Source organism: Microchirus variegatus, assembly GCF_963457635.1.
Source record: "Microchirus variegatus genome assembly, chromosome: 3".
NCBI classification, from domain to species: domain Eukaryota; kingdom Metazoa; phylum Chordata; class Actinopteri; order Pleuronectiformes; family Soleidae; genus Microchirus; species Microchirus variegatus.
In genome coordinates, this window is record NC_139804.1 from 38,283,691 (window position 1) to 38,302,301 (window position 18,611).

General features: G+C 42.7%; 1 protein-coding gene across 1 annotated transcript in view; it reads right to left on the minus strand.

Moving 5' to 3' along the window:
• The window catches only part of LOC310925199 (neurobeachin-like), a gene marked incomplete at both ends in the record, with an annotated part of 330,054 nt that overhangs the window by 220,055 nt on the left and 91,388 nt on the right, over window positions 1-18,611 (minus strand). The window contains 2 exons of the mRNA XM_083887081.1: window positions 11,200-11,368; window positions 14,089-14,241. Of these exons, the coding sequence (XP_083743207.1) occupies window positions 11,200-11,368; window positions 14,089-14,241 (322 nt within the window). The remainder of the gene's footprint in view (window positions 1-11,199; window positions 11,369-14,088; window positions 14,242-18,611) is intronic.

Consider the following 18,611-nt stretch of genomic DNA (forward strand, 5'->3'; position numbering starts at 1 on the left):
CACAGACTTATCTTCATGTGACAAATCTCGAGTCTGGAAGAATTTTTCAAGCTATGTATCAGTGAAAACAAACACCTTCAGTGATTGTAAAGCAGAATTTGCCACTGTCTGTCACTGCTTCTATTCACTTATGAAACCATATTTAAATGCGTAGGGAGCTTTAATCGCAGATCTAAACAAGCCCATGGAGAAGCTCCACCATAACGTCCCAGCTAACCTCAGTCTGAAGGTCACTGCGACTATTGGTGGGAAATAAGCTGGAACGAGCCCCTGTGGATAAGGTTTTGCTCAATCAAAAACAAAATAATATGATCAAAAGACCGAGTTTGACGATGTCTGGAAGCAACAAGGAATCATGGGGGTTGTTTTCACCACCATTGCCAATGAAAAGCTATCAACCCTTCTCAAGGGAGTTTGCTGTGAAAGAGACAGTTAAGCAGAGAACATCATTAAAATAAAATGTTGTATGGATTTCTGTCCCGTTTCAGACGTCACATATTGTATCTTTAACAGCAATACAAAAACAACAACACTTTTTGGTCGAATAGGAAGTACTCTTCTATCAATATGAATCAGAATTGTCACAAAATAAGGCCTGTACTATGATAGTGACGGTTTCAGAATGGATAACATCGAAGAGCAGGAAAGGAAACAACGGTTCAAGGACACTGTCACTTCCAGCACAGCCTGTTTTGGGGAACGCACTGTTGTTTCACAGACTGAAGATGCCAGTCATATTATTGGCCCGGGCTTCAAAGGCCTGACGCCCACACCAGGCTCCACGAGCGCGATGACAGTATTGATGTGGTGCGTCTGCCTCGCTGTCATCTCCAGCGATGGACGCCGTCCTAACAGCTGACAGGCGAGCACTTCCAAGTGGAGATGAGTCATTTTTTTTAAATGCGGGGGAGCTGCTGCCACAGTGATTGCAGGCTCGTGACTGCACACGACGACGGCGACATGGGATTGGCTCATTCCCGCTGATGTGTTCTCTCTCCAAATCAATGAGTTTCACTAGGATGAGCATTTAGATTGAAGGGAAACAGTTTAATAAACAACAGCCTGGATAAAATCAAACTCGCCACCAGGAAAGAAAAATAATCTTTGCCTTGCGTACAACTCCCGGTATGGGAATGACAATGTTTTGGGAAGTGGAAGGGTAGAAGATTTTGGGCTATCAAAGGCCAGGACAGATCGAGACACCCAACCATTTCACATGAGACGAATTCTTACATGAATAGCTAGTTACCGAGCTAAACCTCTTGCTAGCGAGCTGGACATATTTGATACTTTACGACACGGTTTGACAAGGGAATTCGCCGAAACTACAAATAAGCAGTCCCATATGGTCTAGCGGTTAGGATCCCTGGTTTTCACCCAGGTGGCCCGGGTTCAACTCCCGGTATGGGAATGACATTGTTTAGGGAAGTCAAAAGCTGGAAGATTATGGGCTATCAAAGGACAGATTGAGACGCCCAACCATTTCATACGAGACTAACTCTAAAATGAATGGTTAGCTAGCTAAACCTATTAATAGCTAGCTAGGTTTACGACATGGTCAACAAGCGAAATCGTCCATCTGCAAATAAGCTGTCCCATATGGTCTAGAGGTGAAGATTCCTGGTTTTCGCCCGGGTTCAATTCTTGGTATAGGAATGACAATGTTTTGGGAAGTGGAAGGGTAGAAGATTTTGGGCTATCAGAGGCCAGGACAGATCGAGACACCCAACCATTTCACATGAGATGAATTCTTACATGAATAGCTAGTTAGCTAGCTAAACCTATTGCTAGCTAGCTAGACATATTTGATGATTTCATTTTTTACGACATGGTCGACGAGCGAAGTCGCCCAAATTACAAATAAGCAGTCCCATATGGTCTAGCGGTTAGGATCCCTGGTTTTCACCCAGGTGGCCCGGGTTCAACTCCCGGTATGGGAATGACATTGTTTAGGGAAGTCAAAAGCTGGAAGATTATGAGCTATCAAAGGCCCGATTGAGACACCCAACCATTTCATATGAGACTAACTCTAAAATGAATAGTTAGCTAGCTAAACCTATTAATAGCTAGCTAGCTTTACGACATGGTCAACAAGCGAAATCGTCCATGTGCAAATAAGCTGTCCCATATGGTCTAGAGGTTAAGATTCCTGGTTTTCGCCCGGGTTCAATTCTTGGTATAGGAATGACAATGTTTTGGGAAGTGGAAGGGTAGAAGATTTTGGGCTATCAAAGGCCAGGACAGATCGAGACACCCAACCATTTCACATGAGATGAATACTAACAGGAATAACTAGTTAGCTAGCTAAACCTCTTGCTAGTTAGATGGACATATTGGATAATTTCATTCTTTACGACATGGTCGACGAGCGAAGTCGCCAAAATTACGAATAAGCAGTCCCATATGGTCTAGCGGTTAGGATCCCTGGTTTTCACCCAGGTGGCCCGGGTTCAACTCCCGGTATGGGAATGACATTGTTTAGGGAAGTCAAAAGCTGGAAGATTATGAGCTATCAAAGGACAGATAAAGACGCCCAACCATTTCATACGAGACTAACTCTAAAATGAATAGTTAGCTAGCTAAACCTATTAATAGCTAGCTAGCTTTACGACATGGTCAACAAGCGAAATCGTCCATGTGCAAATAAGCTGTCCCATATGGTCTAGAGGTTAGGATTCCTGGTTTTCGCCCGGGTTCAATTCTTGGTATAGGAATGACAATGTTTTGGGAAGTGGAAGGGTAGAAGATTTTGGACTATCGGAGGCCAGGACAGATCGAGACACCCAACCATTTCACATGAGATGAATTCTTACATGAATAGCTAGTTAGCTAGCTAAACCTATTGCTAGCTAGCTAGACATATTTGATGATTTCATTCTTTACGACATGGTCGACGAGCGAAGTCGCCCAAATAACAAATAAGCAGTCCCATATGGTCTAGCGGTTAGGATCCCTGGTTTTCACCCAGGTGGCCCGGGTTCAACTCCCGGTATGGGAATGACATTGTTTAGGGAAGTCAAAAGCTGGAAGATTATGAGCTATCAAAGGCCCGATTGAGACGCCCAACCATTTCATACGAGACTAACTCTAAAATGAATAGTTAGCTAGCTAAACCTATTAATAGCTAGCTAGGTTTACGACATGGTCAGCAAGCGTAATCGTCCATGTGCAAATAAGCTGTCCCATATGGTCTAGAGGTTAGGATCCCCGGTTTTCGCCCGGGTTCAACTCTTGGTATAGGAATGACAATGTTTTGGGAAGTGGAAGGGTAGAAGATTTTGGACTATCGGAGGCCAGGACAGATCGAGACACCCAACCATTTCACATGAGATGAATTCTTACATGAATAGCTAGTTAGCTAGCTAAACCTATTGCTAGCTAGCTAGACATATTTGATGATTTCATTCTTTACGACATGGTCGACGAGCGAAGTCGCCCAAATAACAAATAAGCAGTCCCATATGGTCTAGCGGTTAGGATCCCTGGTTTTCACCCAGGTGGCCCGGGTTCAACTCCCGGTATGGGAATGACATTGTTTAGGGAAGTCAAAAGCTGGAAGATTATGAGCTATCAAAGGCCCGATTGAGACGCCCAACCATTTCATACGAGACTAACTCTAAAATGAATAGTTAGCTAGCTAAACCTATTAATAGCTAGCTAGGTTTACGACATGGTCAGCAAGCGTAATCGTCCATGTGCAAATAAGCTGTCCCATATGGTCTAGAGGTTAGGATCCCCGGTTTACGCCCGGGTTCAACTCTTGGTATAGGAATGACAATGTTTTGGGAAGTGGAAGGGTAGAAGATTTTGGACTATCGGAGGCCAGGACAGATCGAGACACCCAACCATTTCACATGAGATGAATACTAACAGGAATAACTAGTTAGCTAGCTAAACCTCTTGCTAGCTAGCTGGACATATTGGATAATTTCATTCTTTACGACATGGTCGACGAGCGAAGTCGCCCAAATTACGAATAAGCAGTCCCATATGGTCTAGCGGTTAGGATCCCTGGTTTTCACCCAGGTGGCCCGGGTTCAACTCCCGGTATGGGAATGACATTGTTTAGGGAAGTCAAAAGCTGGAAGATTATGAGCTATCAAAGGACAGATTGAGACGCCCCACCATTTCATACGAGACTAACTCTAAAATGAATAGTTAGCTAGCTAAACCTATTAATAGCTAGCTAGCTTTACGACATGGTCAACAAGCGTAATCGTCCATGTGCAAATAAGCTGTCCCATATGGTCTAGAGGTTAGGATTCCTGGTTTTCGCCCGGGTTCAATTCTTGGTATAGGAATGACAATGTTTTGGGAAGTGGAAGGGTAGAAGATTTTGGACTATCGGAGGCCAGGACAGATCGAGACACCCAACCATTTCACATGAGATGAATACTAACATGAATAGCTAGTTAGCTAGCTAAACCTATTGCTAGCTAGCTAGACATATTTGATGATTTCATTCTTTACGACATGGTCGACGAGCGAAGTCGCCCAAATTACAAATAAGCAGTCCCATATGGTCTAGCGGTTAGGATCCCTGGTTTTCACCCAGGTGGCCCGGGTTCAACTCCCGGTATGGGAATGACATTGTTTAGGGAAGTCAAAAGCTGGAAGATTATGAGCTATCAAAGGCCCGATTGAGACGCCCAACCATTTCATACGAGACTAACTCTAAAATGAATAGTTAGCTAGCTAAACCTATTAATAGCTAGCTAGCTTTACGACATGGTCAGCAAGCGTAATCGTCCATGTGCAAATAAGCTGTCCCATATGGTCTAGCGGTTAGGATCCCTGGTTTTCGCCCGGGTTCAACTCTTGGTATAGGAATGACAATGTTTTGGGAAGTGGAAGGGTAGAAGATTTTGGGCTATCGGAGGCCAGGACAGATCGAGACACCCAACCATTTCACATGAGATGAATTCTTACATGAATAGCTAGTTAGCTAGCTAAACCTATTGCTAGCTAGCTAGACATATTTGATGATTTCATTCTTTACGACATGGTCGACGAGCGAAGTCGCCCAAATTACAAATAAGCAGTCCCATATGGTCTAGCGGTTAGGATCCCTGGTTTTCGCCCGGGTTCAACTCCCGGTATGGGAATGACATTGTTTAGGGAAGTCAAAAGCTGGAAGATTATGGGCTATCAAAGGACAGATTGAGACGCCCAACCATTTCATACGAGACTAACTCTAAAATGAATGGTTAGCTAGCTAAACCTATTAATAGCTAGCTAGGTTTACGACATGGTCAACAAGCGAAATCGTCCATCTGCAAATAAGCTGTCCCATATGGTCTAGAGGTGAAGATTCCTGGTTTTCGCCCGGGTTCAATTCTTGGTATAGGAATGACAATGTTTTGGGAAGTGGAAGGGTAGAAGATTTTGGGCTATCAGAGGCCAGGACAGATCGAGACACCCAACCATTTCACATGAGATGAATTCTTACATGAATAGCTAGTTAGCTAGCTAAACCTATTGCTAGCTAGCTAGACATATTTGATGATTTCATTTTTTACGACATGGTCGACGAGCGAAGTCGCCCAAATTACAAATAAGCAGTCCCATATGGTCTAGCGGTTAGGATCCCTGGTTTTCACCCAGGTGGCCCGGGTTCAACTCCCGGTATGGGAATGACATTGTTTAGGGAAGTCAAAAGCTGGAAGATTATGAGCTATCAAAGGCCCGATTGAGACGCCCAACCATTTCATACGAGACTAACTCTAAAATGAATAGTTAGCTAGCTAAACCTATTAATAGCTAGCTAGCTTTACGACATGGTCAACAAGCGAAATCGTCCATGTGCAAATAAGCTGTCCCATATGGTCTAGAGGTTAGGATTCCTGGTTTTCGCCCGGGTTCAATTCTTGGTATAGGAATGACAATGTTTTGGGAAGTGGAAGGGTAGAAGATTTTGGACTATCGGAGGCCAGGACAGATCGAGACACCCAACCATTTCACATGAGATGAATTCTTACATGAATAGCTAGTTAGCTAGCTAAACCTATTGCTAGCTAGCTAGACATATTTGATGATTTCATTCTTTACGACATGGTCGACGAGCGAAGTCGCCCAAATAACAAATAAGCAGTCCCATATGGTCTAGCGGTTAGGATCCCTGGTTTTCACCCAGGTGGCCCGGGTTCAACTCCCGGTATGGGAATGACATTGTTTAGGGAAGTCAAAAGCTGGAAGATTATGAGCTATCAAAGGCCCGATTGAGACACCCAACCATTTCATATGAGACTAACTCTAAAATGAATAGTTAGCTAGCTAAACCTATTAATAACTAGCTAGCTTTACGACATGGTCAACAAGCGTAATCGTCCATGTGCAAATAAGCTGTCCCATATGGTCTAGAGGTTAGGATTCCTGGTTTTCGCCCGGGTTCAATTCTTGGTATAGGAATGACAATGTTTTGGGAAGTGGAAGGGTAGAAGATTTTGGGCTATCAAAGGCCAGGACAGATCGAGACACCCAACCATTTCACATGAGATGAATACTAACAGGAATAACTAGTTAGCTAGCTAAACCTCTTGCTAGTTAGATGGACATATTGGATAATTTCATTCTTCACGACATGGTCGACGAGCGAAGTCGCCCAAATTACAAATAAGCAGTCCCATATGGTCTAGCGGTTAGGATCCCTGGTTTTCACCCAGGTGGCCCGGGTTCAACTCCCGGTATGGGAATGACATTGTTTAGGGAAGTCAAAAGCTGGAAGATTATGAGCTATCAAAGGCCCGATTGAGACACCCAACCATTTCATATGAGACTAACTCTAAAATGAATAGTTAGCTAGCTAAACCTATTAATAACTAGCTAGCTTTACGACATGGTCAACAAGCGTAATCGTCCATGTGCAAATAAGCTGTCCCATATGGTCTAGAGGTTAGGATTCCTGGTTTTCGCCCGGGTTCAATTCTTGGTATAGGAATGACAATGTTTTGGGAAGTGGAAGGGTAGAAGATTTTGGACTATCGGAGGCCAGGACAGATCGAGACACCCAACCATTTCACATGAGATGAATTCTTACATGAATAGCTAGTTAGCTAGCTAAACCTATTGCTAGCTAGCTAGACATATTTGATGATTTCATTCTTTACGACATGGTCGACGAGCGAAGTCGCCCAAATAACAAATAAGCAGTCCCATATGGTCTAGCGGTTAGGATCCCTGGTTTTCACCCAGGTGGCCCGGGTTCAACTCCCGGTATGGGAATGACATTGTTTAGGGAAGTCAAAAGCTGGAAGATTATGAGCTATCAAAGGCCCGATTGAGACACCCAACCATTTCATACGAGACTAACTCTAAAATGAATAGTTAGCTAGCTAAACCTATTAATAGCTAGCTAGGTTTACGACATGGTCAGCAAGCGTAATCGTCCATGTGCAAATAAGCTGTCCCATATGGTCTAGAGGTTAGGATCCCCGGTTTTCGCCCGGATTCAACTCTTGGTATAGGAATGACAATGTTTTGGGAAGTGGAAGGGTAGAAGATTTTAGGCTATCGGAGGCCAGGACAGATCGAGACACCCAACCATTTCACATGAGATGAATACTAACAGGAATAACTAGTTAGCTAGCTAAACCTCTTGCTAGCTAGCTGGACATATTGGATAATTTCATTCTTTACGACATGGTCGACGAGCGAAGTCGCCCAAATTACGAATAAGCAGTCCCATATGGTCTAGCGGTTAGGATCCCTGGTTTTCACCCAGGTGGCCCGGGTTCAACTCCTGGTATGGGAATGACATTGTTTAGGGAAGTCAAAAGCTGGAAGATTATGAGCTATCAAAGGACAGATTGAGACGCCCAACCATTTCATACGAGACTAACTCTAAAATGAATAGTTAGCTAGCTAAACCTATTAATAGCTAGCTAGCTTTACGACATGGTCAACAAGCGAAATCGTCCATGTGCAAATAAGCTGTCCCATATGGTCTAGAGGTTAGGATTCCTGGTTTTCGCCCGGGTTCAATTCTTGGTATAGGAATGACAATGTTTTGGGAAGTGGAAGGGTAGAAGATTTTGGACTATCGGAGGCCAGGACAGATCGAGACACCCAACCATTTCACATGAGATGAATTCTTACATGAATAGCTAGTTAGCTAGCTAAACCTATTGCTAGCTAGCTAGACATATTTGATGATTTCATTCTTTACGACATGGTCGACGAGCGAAGTCGCCCAAATTACAAATAAGCAGTCCCATATGGTCTAGCGGTTAGGATCCCTGGTTTTCACCCAGGTGGCCCGGGTTCAACTCCCGGTATGGGAATGACATTGTTTAGGGAAGTCAAAAGCTGGAAGATTATGAGCTATCAAAGGCCCGATTGAGACGCCCAACCATTTCATACGAGACTAACTCTAAAATGAATAGTTAGCTAGCTAAACCTATTAATAGCTAGCTAGCTTTACGACATGGTCAGCAAGCGTAATCGTCCATGTGCAAATAAGCTGTCCCATATGGTCTAGCGGTTAGGATCCCTGGTTTTCGCCCGGGTTCAACTCTTGGTATAGGAATGACAATGTTTTGGGAAGTGGAAGGGTAGAAGATTTTGGGCTATCGGAGGCCAGGACAGATCGAGACACCCAACCATTTCACATGAGATGAATTCTTACATGAATAGCTAGTTAGCTAGCTAAACCTATTGCTAGCTAGCTAGACATATTTGATGATTTCATTCTTTACGACATGGTCGACGAGCGAAGTCGCCCAAATTACAAATAAGCAGTCCCATATGGTCTAGCGGTTAGGATCCCTGGTTTTCGCCCGGGTTCAACTCCCGGTATGGGAATGACATTGTTTAGGGAAGTCAAAAGCTGGAAGATTATGAGCTATCAAAGGCCCGATTGAGACACCCAACCATTTCATATGAGACTAACTCTAAAATGAATAGTTAGCTAGCTAAACCTATTAATAACTAGCTAGCTTTACGACATGGTCAACAAGCGTAATCGTCCATGTGCAAATAAGCTGTCCCATATGGTCTAGAGGTTAGGATTCCTGGTTTTCGCCCGGGTTCAATTCTTGGTATAGGAATGACAATGTTTTGGGGAGTGGAAGGGTAGAAGATTTTGGGCTATCGGAGGCCAGGACAGATCGAGACACCCAACCATTTCACATGAGATGAATACTAACATGAATAACTAGTTAGCTAGCTAAACCTCTTGCTAGCTAGCTGGACATATTGGATAATTTCATTCTTTACGACATGGTCGACGAGCGAAGTCGCCCAAATTACAAATAAGCAGTCCCATATGGTCTAGCGGTTAGGATCCCTGGTTTTCACCCAGGTGGCCCGGGTTCAACTCCCGGTATGGGAATGACATTGTTTAGGGAAGTCAAAAGCTGGAAGATTATGAGCTATCAAAGGACAGATTGAGACGCCCAACCATTTCATACGAGACTAACTCTAAAATGAATAGTTAGCTAGCTAAACCTATTAATAGCTAGCTAGCTTTACGACATGGTCAACAAGCGTAATCGTCCATGTGCAAATAAGCTGTCCCATATGGTCTAGAGGTTAGGATCCCTGGTTTTCGCCCGGGTTCAACTCTTGGTATAGGAATGACAATGTTTTGGGAAGTGGAAGGGTAGAAGATTTTAGGCTATCGGAGGCCAGGACAGATCGAGACACCCAACCATTTCACATGAGATGAATACTAACATGAATAACTAGTTAGCTAGCTAAACCTCTTGCTAGCTAGCTGGACATATTGGATAATTTCATTCTTTACGACATGGTCGACGAGCGAAGTCGCCCAAATTACAAATAAGCAGTCCCATATGGTCTAGCGGTTAGGATCCCTGGTTTTCACCCAGGTGGCCCGGGTTCAACTCCTGGTATGGGAATGACATTGTTTAGGGAAGTCAAAAGCTGGAAGATTATGAGCTATCAAAGGCCTGATTGAGACGCCCAACCATTTCATACGAGACTAACTCTAAAATGAATAGTTAGCTAGCTAAACCTATTAATAGCTAGCTAGCTTTACGACATGGTCAACAAGCGTAATCGTCCATGTACAAATAAGCTGTCCCATATGGTCTAGAGGTTAAGATTCCTGGTTTTCGCCCGGGTTCAACTCTTGGTATAGGAATGACAATGTTTTGGGAAGTGGAAGGGTAGAAGATTTTAGGCTATCGGAGGCCAGGACAGATCGAGACACCCAACCATTTCACATGAGATGAATACTAACAGGAATAACTAGTTAGCTAGCTAAACCTCTTGCTAGCTAGCTGGACATATTGGATAATTTCATTCTTTACGACATGGTCGACGAGCGAAGTCGCCCAAATTACGAATAAGCAGTCCCATATGGTCTAGCGGTTAGGATCCCTGGTTTTCACCCAGGTGGCCTGGGTTCAACTCCCGGTATGGGAATGACATTGTTTAGGGAAGTCAAAAGCTGGAAGATTATGAGCTATCAAAGGCCCGATTGAGACGCCCAACCATTTCATACGAGACTAACTCTAAAATGAATAGTTAGCTAGCTAAACCTATTAATAGCTAGCTAGCTTTACGACATGGTCAACAAGCAAAATCGTTCATGTGCAAATAAGCTGTCCCATATGGTCTAGAGGTTAGGATTCCTGGTTTTCGCCCAGGTTCAATTCTTGGTATAGGAATGACAATGTTTTGGGAAGTGGAAGGGTAGAAGATTTTGGGCTATCGGAGGCCAGGACAGATCGAGACACCCAACCATTTCACATGAGATGAATTCTTACATGAATAGCTAGTTAGCTAGCTAAACCTATTGCTAGCTAGCTTCACATATTGGATAATTTCAGTCTTTACAACATGGTCGACCAGCAAAGTCTTCCGATTTACAAATAAGCAGTCCCATATGGTCCAGGTGGCCTGGGTTCAACTCCTGGTATGGGAATGACAATGTTTAGGGAAGTGGAAGGGTAGAAGATTTTGGGATTTCAAAGTCCAGGACAGATCGAGACACCCAACCATTGCACATGAGACAAATTCTAACATGAATAGCTAGTTAGCTAGCTAAACCTATCGATAGCTACAGCTCAGATTTAGAATAAATATTGTGTGATTGCGATAAATGTGTGAAAGTATTAGAATCTTGTTAGCACTTTTACGATAATGCTTTACCATAACGTAAAAAAACCTCCACACTAGTTGTTATTTAGGTCAAACTGAGATAAAAAAAATAAAAAAAATTTCAAGCATACTCACCCAGACCCTTTGGCACGATACCACTGCCGTCTGCAGGGTTCACAGCCCAGTAGTAGTATTTGAGTGAATGCATGAGCTGAAGCACTGTGCCCACGCGGCGAATGGCATTATAGATGGTTGCCGTGCCGATGAATTCAGCGGACAGGTACGTGTAGAGAGAGAGCTGAATCTGTAGAGAGAGAGAGAGCATATACATAAATGAATATTATCAACTGCACAATAGTGTCGGCACACTTTTTAACCCTTCTGTTACCATCCTGTCATCAGTGACATGATTTGACATGCGTACTTCTCTTTACCGTCACTCCAAGATCGTTTGTGATATCTGGAAAATTCAAAAACTATGGAGTGGCAATCTGTCCAGTGTGTGACCACGCCTTTCACCCCATATCAGCTGAGATACTGGAAAGCAGAGAAATGGAGCTCTATCTATCCGTCATACATGTAATTTGCAGTCAGTGACCCTATATTACTCATATTTCAAACCGCGGCTCCTCCACTCTGTTCCCTGACGATTAATAATTAGCAACAGAGCTGACAAGAATTGCTAATCGGACCACGGTGTCGTTCCGGCACTAAATACTTTGAGCGTCCCCCCCCCCCCCACTCCCTGTGACATGTCATAAATTATAGGACATTAACGAGTCAAACGCGACACTGTGGGTGTGATGTGATGTGGTTTCGAGGCTACAGACAAGAGAACGTCACAAAAGCAAGTCGTATTTGTCTACTTGGACAAGGTCGGCGAGAGCTCGGGTATAATTGATGCATATTTCACGTCCACATGGTTCACACAGCACGGCCTGAAAGCGCATGACAGATGAAAATGTGGACTCTGTGTCACGTCCTGAGGGAAGAAGCCAGTGTAGCTTTGTCCCTCTGCTCTGATGTAAAAGTGAAAAGTGCTCTAACTCACTGCATTAAGTCAGTGATTCTTTCTTTTTTTAACGCCTCTTTCTCTACGCTCCTCTTTTGGACGAGTGTCGCAAAAGAAAGCCTCTGAACACTTTTGCATTCATCTCCTCCTCTTATTTATTCATAGTTTGGCCCCGAAAGCGACACACACACACACACACACACACACACACACACACACACACACACACACACACACACACTCTTGTACTTGCTGCATACTGAGGACCAGCATTTCCACTTTATAAATCAACACAATTACAAATATCCACTTCATGAATGACATCTACAAAGGACTACTGGTTGCAGTACCATAAAATGTCTGCAGGTGGAGCCCCAGAGCAAAAAGGGGTGGAAAACTTTTTCGATTTTTTTTTGTTGTTGTTGTAATTTTTGGTCCAAAATTTGACAAAAACATCATACTATGTCGACCAAAATTTAAAAAAAAAAATTTGACCAACATTTTACAAAAAAAAATTTGACCAAAATTTGACAAAAATGTGATACTATACTGTCGTTCAAAAAAAAAAAACTTTTTTCGATTTTTTTTGTTGTTGACAAAAACATCATACTATGTCGACCAAAATTTTGAAAAAAAAATTTGTCCAAAATTTGACATAAAAGTTGAGTATAGCATGTTGTAGCAACCTAAGGAAGTGATTTCAATGAAAACAAAGTGAGGATCGGCCAGAATATCCTCACTCCGTAAAAATGACCTCACTTTTTGTGAATTTTTGGTCCAAAATTTGACAAAAACATCATACTATACTATGTGGACCAACATTTGAAAAAAAAATTTGTCCAAAATTTGACATAAAAGTTGAGTATAGCATGTTGTAGCAACCTAAGGAAGTGATTTCAATGAAAACAAAGTGAGGATCGGCCAGAATATCCTCACTCCGTAAAAATGACCTCACTTTGTTGGTTAAAAACCCTCACTGGTCCTCAGTATGCCGCAAGTACAAGAACACACACACACACACACACACACACACACACACACACTGCCTCTTTAATATCCCTCATCCTGTTTCGTCATGGGTCATTATTTAAGAGGAGGCAAAGGAAAAAATAATATGTAAAAAACTTTGTTATGGACAGAAAAGTTGTAAGCAGGCAATGAACCGTGGTATAATTTAATCGATTATAAATGTGAGAATATCTGATCTTCTCTACTCGACTCAACGATGCGTTCCGTTAACGTCAAACCTCGAATGTCAGAGAAAAGTCTGATAAAAAGAACGGACGCAAACATATACCATTGTTAATGCGTCAAATATGTTAATCATGTTTCGTGTTTCACGTTCTGTGTTGGTCCTTTGCGTCTCTTTCTGTGTCGTTAAAGTCACTCATGTCCAGTCTTGTCATGCACTTCCTGTTTTATTTTGTACTCTTCTTTTCCATCCGTTGAGATTAGACTCATCTTGACTAGAGGTAGACGATTACCTGCCATTTTTAATATAATCTGCATTTTTTTTAAATAATTAAGTTAGTACAAATTACACATTTTTGTAGTCAGGAGGTTGAAGGTTAAAGAAACTTTATTTTCTCAAGAAAAAATTACTTTTTTGTCTGTCTATACATTATTTTTATTGCAAATACTTGACATGGCCTTCTGAATTTGTCTTGGCTTGGGACCAGCACTAGATCCAGGGAGCTGGTGTCCATGAGGAGTGTCCAATTAATGGGTAGTGCCCCACATTCTTTTTTATTTAATATGCTGGATATAATTGTAGACTAAAGACACAGACCACTAAAGTATAAAAAAGGTCCTTCTAAAACGTCATTTGTCTACTTCAGCGAGGTCATGCGTGAGGACACGTGTCCCTGTGTCCCTGTGTCCATGTGTCCCTGTGTCCCTGTGTCCATGTGTCCCTGTGTCCCTGTGTCCCTGTGTCCCTGTGTCCCTGTGTCCATGTGTCCCTGTGTCCCTGTGTCCCTTCCATGGGCTGAGTTACCTGCAGAAGAGCTTACCTTGGCAGGAGTATGGATCCAGATGGCAGCGTTGAACAGGATGTGGTCGCACAGCTGCTTGAGCAGCGGCGCTCCGTGTGTCAGGCCGTCCAGATACTTCGCAAAGGACAGGAACTGCTCCAGCACTGACCTGGAGATGTGCGAGCGCGACGACTGCAGGAGGAAGAGAATCGTGTTCAAAGAAATGATTATACAACGCTGGGAAGACTCTGTAAGTGGTTAATACGAGGATACTTTAATGCTGCACGTGTCTGTAAAAATATGCATAAAAGAGAACAATGGTTTCTTCAAAATGAAAAAGCCTTTTATCCACGTCCAACTCTCCTTTTTATGATTCCTGCTCTGTGGTTTAAAGGTATCATTTCTGTAAAGCAGCCTGATGCTCACTGCCAACATGGCTGCCAACAGGGACAGAAGGCAAACCGGATTTTAGCCAACGAACGTCAGGCAGCTAATAAAATGAACACCTGCTTAAGTCTACGAAGTCTTGAGAATGTGTTTGTTGTTTTTGTCCCAAACCAAAGTCCACAGAGAAAACCAGCGATTTATTCATCACACCGGGCCAGAGGTTGTTGATCCACTGCTGCCTCCATCAGTCACTACAAATGTGTTATTTTGTGAATTTGGTGTTTGAAATCTATCTTTCAGATTTACCTCAGTGACACAAACTGACCACACGAGGCAGCAGTGGACCAGCAGCTCCCGTGTCCTCCCATTTTTACAGTGCAGTCTTGTATAAAGTACCCTAAAGGTGATACTTAAAGTAAAAGTATAAGAATGTTACCAGAAAATGACTTTGGTAGAAGTTGAAGTCACTTATTTTGTAATCTATCTATAAAGCAAGTTTTGTCTGTCTGTCCGTCTGTGACAGGATTATCTCACTGACCGTTAGTCAGATCGCACTAAGACTTTGGATATGGGTCGAGCACATGACCTGATGGTGCGCATCCTTGAGTTTTACATTTTTTTGAGTAATTTTAATTTTCTATGATTTATCACGCTACACCAGGCATTAGCATGCTACTACTTTGCGGCTAACTTGGCGAACCCGTTTCCAAAGGTAAGCCAGCGAGGCTACGATTAGCATTAGCGCAGGGCTAACATAATACAAACACTGTGCAGTCTCATTAGGGCACAATGTAATGTTTTAATTTTCGATTAGCATTAGCGTAGCTAGCTGTTGTGACTGACAGTCCCACAATAGGAATACGTACTTCCTACGGCGACTGCACTAGTATAACTTAAATAAAGGTACTTAAAGTATATGACATTTACTGTACTTAAAAGTACTGAAGAAGCAAATAGGAAAGACTGAGCCATGGTGGCTCAGCGGTAGGGTAAGTTGTCTTTCAACTAGAAGGTTGTGGGTTCAACTCCTGGCTTGTCTGTCCTTGAGCAAAGCAGCTCATAAAGACTAGAAAAGCTCTATATAAAAGCAGACCATAATACTTCTTCTGATTTTATTTGGGAGTAACAAAGATAGCTAGAGGAAAAGAAGTGGAGTAAAAGTAGAAGTTACTAAAAATACTACTACTAAGTGTTTGTACGTTGTTAAATCACAACCTCCAAAGGACCTTCACACTTGACCTCGTCAGGACCAGTAGTCCTCATGGATCCTCATGGATCCTCATGGAGACTAAAACCTGGTCCTAATGCGGCAGTACCTAATTTCTGCGAAACTGGTTGCCAGGCTAGTTTTCCGCTAACAGACAGCAGGGGGCAGTGGAGAGCAAATCTCCCCCCGATATCCCCGAAAACAAGACAATTAACCATCACAATGACTCTGATGCTTTTAAATTACGGGTAAAAAAAAAAATGCTGCTTTAAGCAACTGAATCTAAAAATGTGAATAAAATGTGGGCATATAGTAGAATTTCACTTTGACAAGGATCATTGCTGCTCTTGTCTGGCACCTGCTCTCTGAACATGTGGTGATTTGGTGACGGCAGGTGAGAGGGTGAGAAGCAAAGGTGTGACATAAACAGCTCAGGAACAGATGGTGCGATACGTAGAAGTGTGAAAGCTGGCAGCGGGAAGACGAGTAAGAAAGAAAGGAAAAGAAGAAACGGCAGCTCACGGTTTCCTGACTGTTAGTTAACAGCAGCTGTAGCCTGAAGACAGGCTGAGTCGCTGAGTGACAAAGTGGAGTCATTTCTCAGCACTCTGGGGGGAAGACGCTCGATCTGCATTACAGAAACAGGTAAATACAGCAAAGACAGATGTGGAAAGACGGTGGAAGCAGCGAGGGGGAAACGGAGGAGACGTGTCGTCTCGCGGTGTTTGTCTTTAAACTGCGTCGAGTTCAAAGAGACACGTTCAGGTTTGTGCTGCAGGCAACGAAAGATCAGACGGTTCACAAGGTTCAGAGAGAAGAGACAAGACAAGCTGTTTCTCCACAGTGTGAGGAAGAGAAATAAAAGATGGTTTTGTTTTGTTTTACAGAAACAAGTGAAAACTGTACATTAGGATTTATCATTTGTGTCATTCATAAAATGGAAACCGGGTTTTCAGAGTCTGAGAATAAGCTTCATTATGCAAACAAGGACGGACAACATCTTTTATGGTCTATAAAGGCCACCGTAGTTCCTTGGTGAGCATGAAAAAGCCCATTAAAGTCCTCCATTTGTCACAATCTTCAGTCTTACCATTAAAAGCCACTCCTACGGAAGAGGATGAGGGCCAAATCGAATTTATTTTTGAAAACAAACAAACAAAAATATTCTCAGAAATCTGACATATCAAATTTCTGAGATACTGGAATTCTGACTTCCTTTTTTTAATCTTAAAAACTGTTAAATTCTGGGTTTAATTGTATTTTTCACAATAAAAGCACTCCAGCGTTCCTGACTACAGTACATTATTGTGGTTTTATTGTGAAATAACTGACTTGTACCAAAGTCATTTTTCTGGTAAAATATTTTTACTTAAGTATCCCTTTTAGGTTCTGGTTCTACTCGATGGAAATATGGCTAGAGTCACGTAAAAGCAGATTTTAGTCAAAATCATCAAAAGAATCAGCAGAAGTAGAATCGCCTTTATTGTTATTTTGTGTTCAAAGGATGTTGAAGACGGAGCTGCTGAGGCTGGAGGATCTGCTGTGGTGACCCCTAAAGAAGAAGACTGGGAGGTGACCTTGAGTGTTCTGAAAGGCACCAAAGGGAACCAAAGTCCTGGACCCAAACAGGTCAAAGGCTGGGGTAGCAAGGTCCCCAATAACCCATTGCTCACTGTTAATTGGACAGGGAGGTTTCAAACTTGCAGCCCATGGGTCACATGTGAATTTAAGCATTTGTACTAGAGCTGAGACGACTAGTCGACGTATTCGACTTCAAAAATGTGTTGACATGAATATTTTGCGTCGACACGTCGCAACCCCCCCCCCCTCTGTTGACGCCCCGTTCCAAACAACCTACTACATGAACTCTCACTCCAGTCCAGTGGTGGCGCTAAATATGCGGAGACACGTGAGTTTAAAAACAGAAGAAGAAGAACTCTATGGCAGTGGTAAGCTGTAGAGGGAGCACCGAGGAACAAACAGCAAAAAAACAAGTCTACGGTTTTCAAAAGTGTGGGAATTTTTTTTACCCTCAACTCTTCTAACAATGCGGTTGTTTGCAGGCTAATTGACTTTGTCGGACCACAGCAGTACATCAGTGATGCACAAGCATTTGAAATGAAAAAACCCTGGAGCTGTTGTTTCAGGATGGCAGCAAAACTGCGTATGTGCTGTTGATTTCCCCTCTTCCTCGCCCTGAAATGTTAGTTTATCAAGCAGTCGCAGTAGTAAACCAAAGATAAACGCTACGTTAGACAGTTGTTGTCTCGTTATTAATTCCGTTCAGTAGAGTCACACAGACAGACACGCAGGCGCACACACACACTCACACTCACACTCAAATCGTACAATTTGTTTGATTACCGTATTTTCCGCACTATAAGGTGCACTTAAAAGCCTTTAATTTTTTTAAAAAACGACAATGCGCCTTATAATCCGGAGCGCCTTATATATGGATCAATTGGTAAAGTTTGACTTTATCTGTTTTGTTGACATTCCCTTTAGCACAGCTCCATCTAGTGGATGCATAACGCAACCCCAGTCAAACGTTTGACTGCAATATCTTCTATTCTATGCGCCTTATAATCCGGTGAGCCCTATATATGAAAACTGTTCAAAATAGGACATTCATTGAAGGTGCGCTGTCCAGATTTTTACCGGCTGCTTCTTACAGCTCAATAAACTAACCTCTGGAAAGGGCGACCAGAACAAGTATGGCGGACAACTCGAGTGTCTTTAAGAGGTTTTATCTAAACACAACTCAATACACTACTTAATAGGTTGTAAACCGGCAAAGCATACGGGTTCTGATGATCAGTTACAGATGACGACAAACAAATAAGGGGTTAGCTATATACAAGAATTGCCTTGGATGTTAAAGCTTTGATTGCGACTGATTTGATGACAATCTCACTCTGATTCCGCACAGAACGCGCTGAACAATTGCTAGAAAGTTCTACATGCGCCT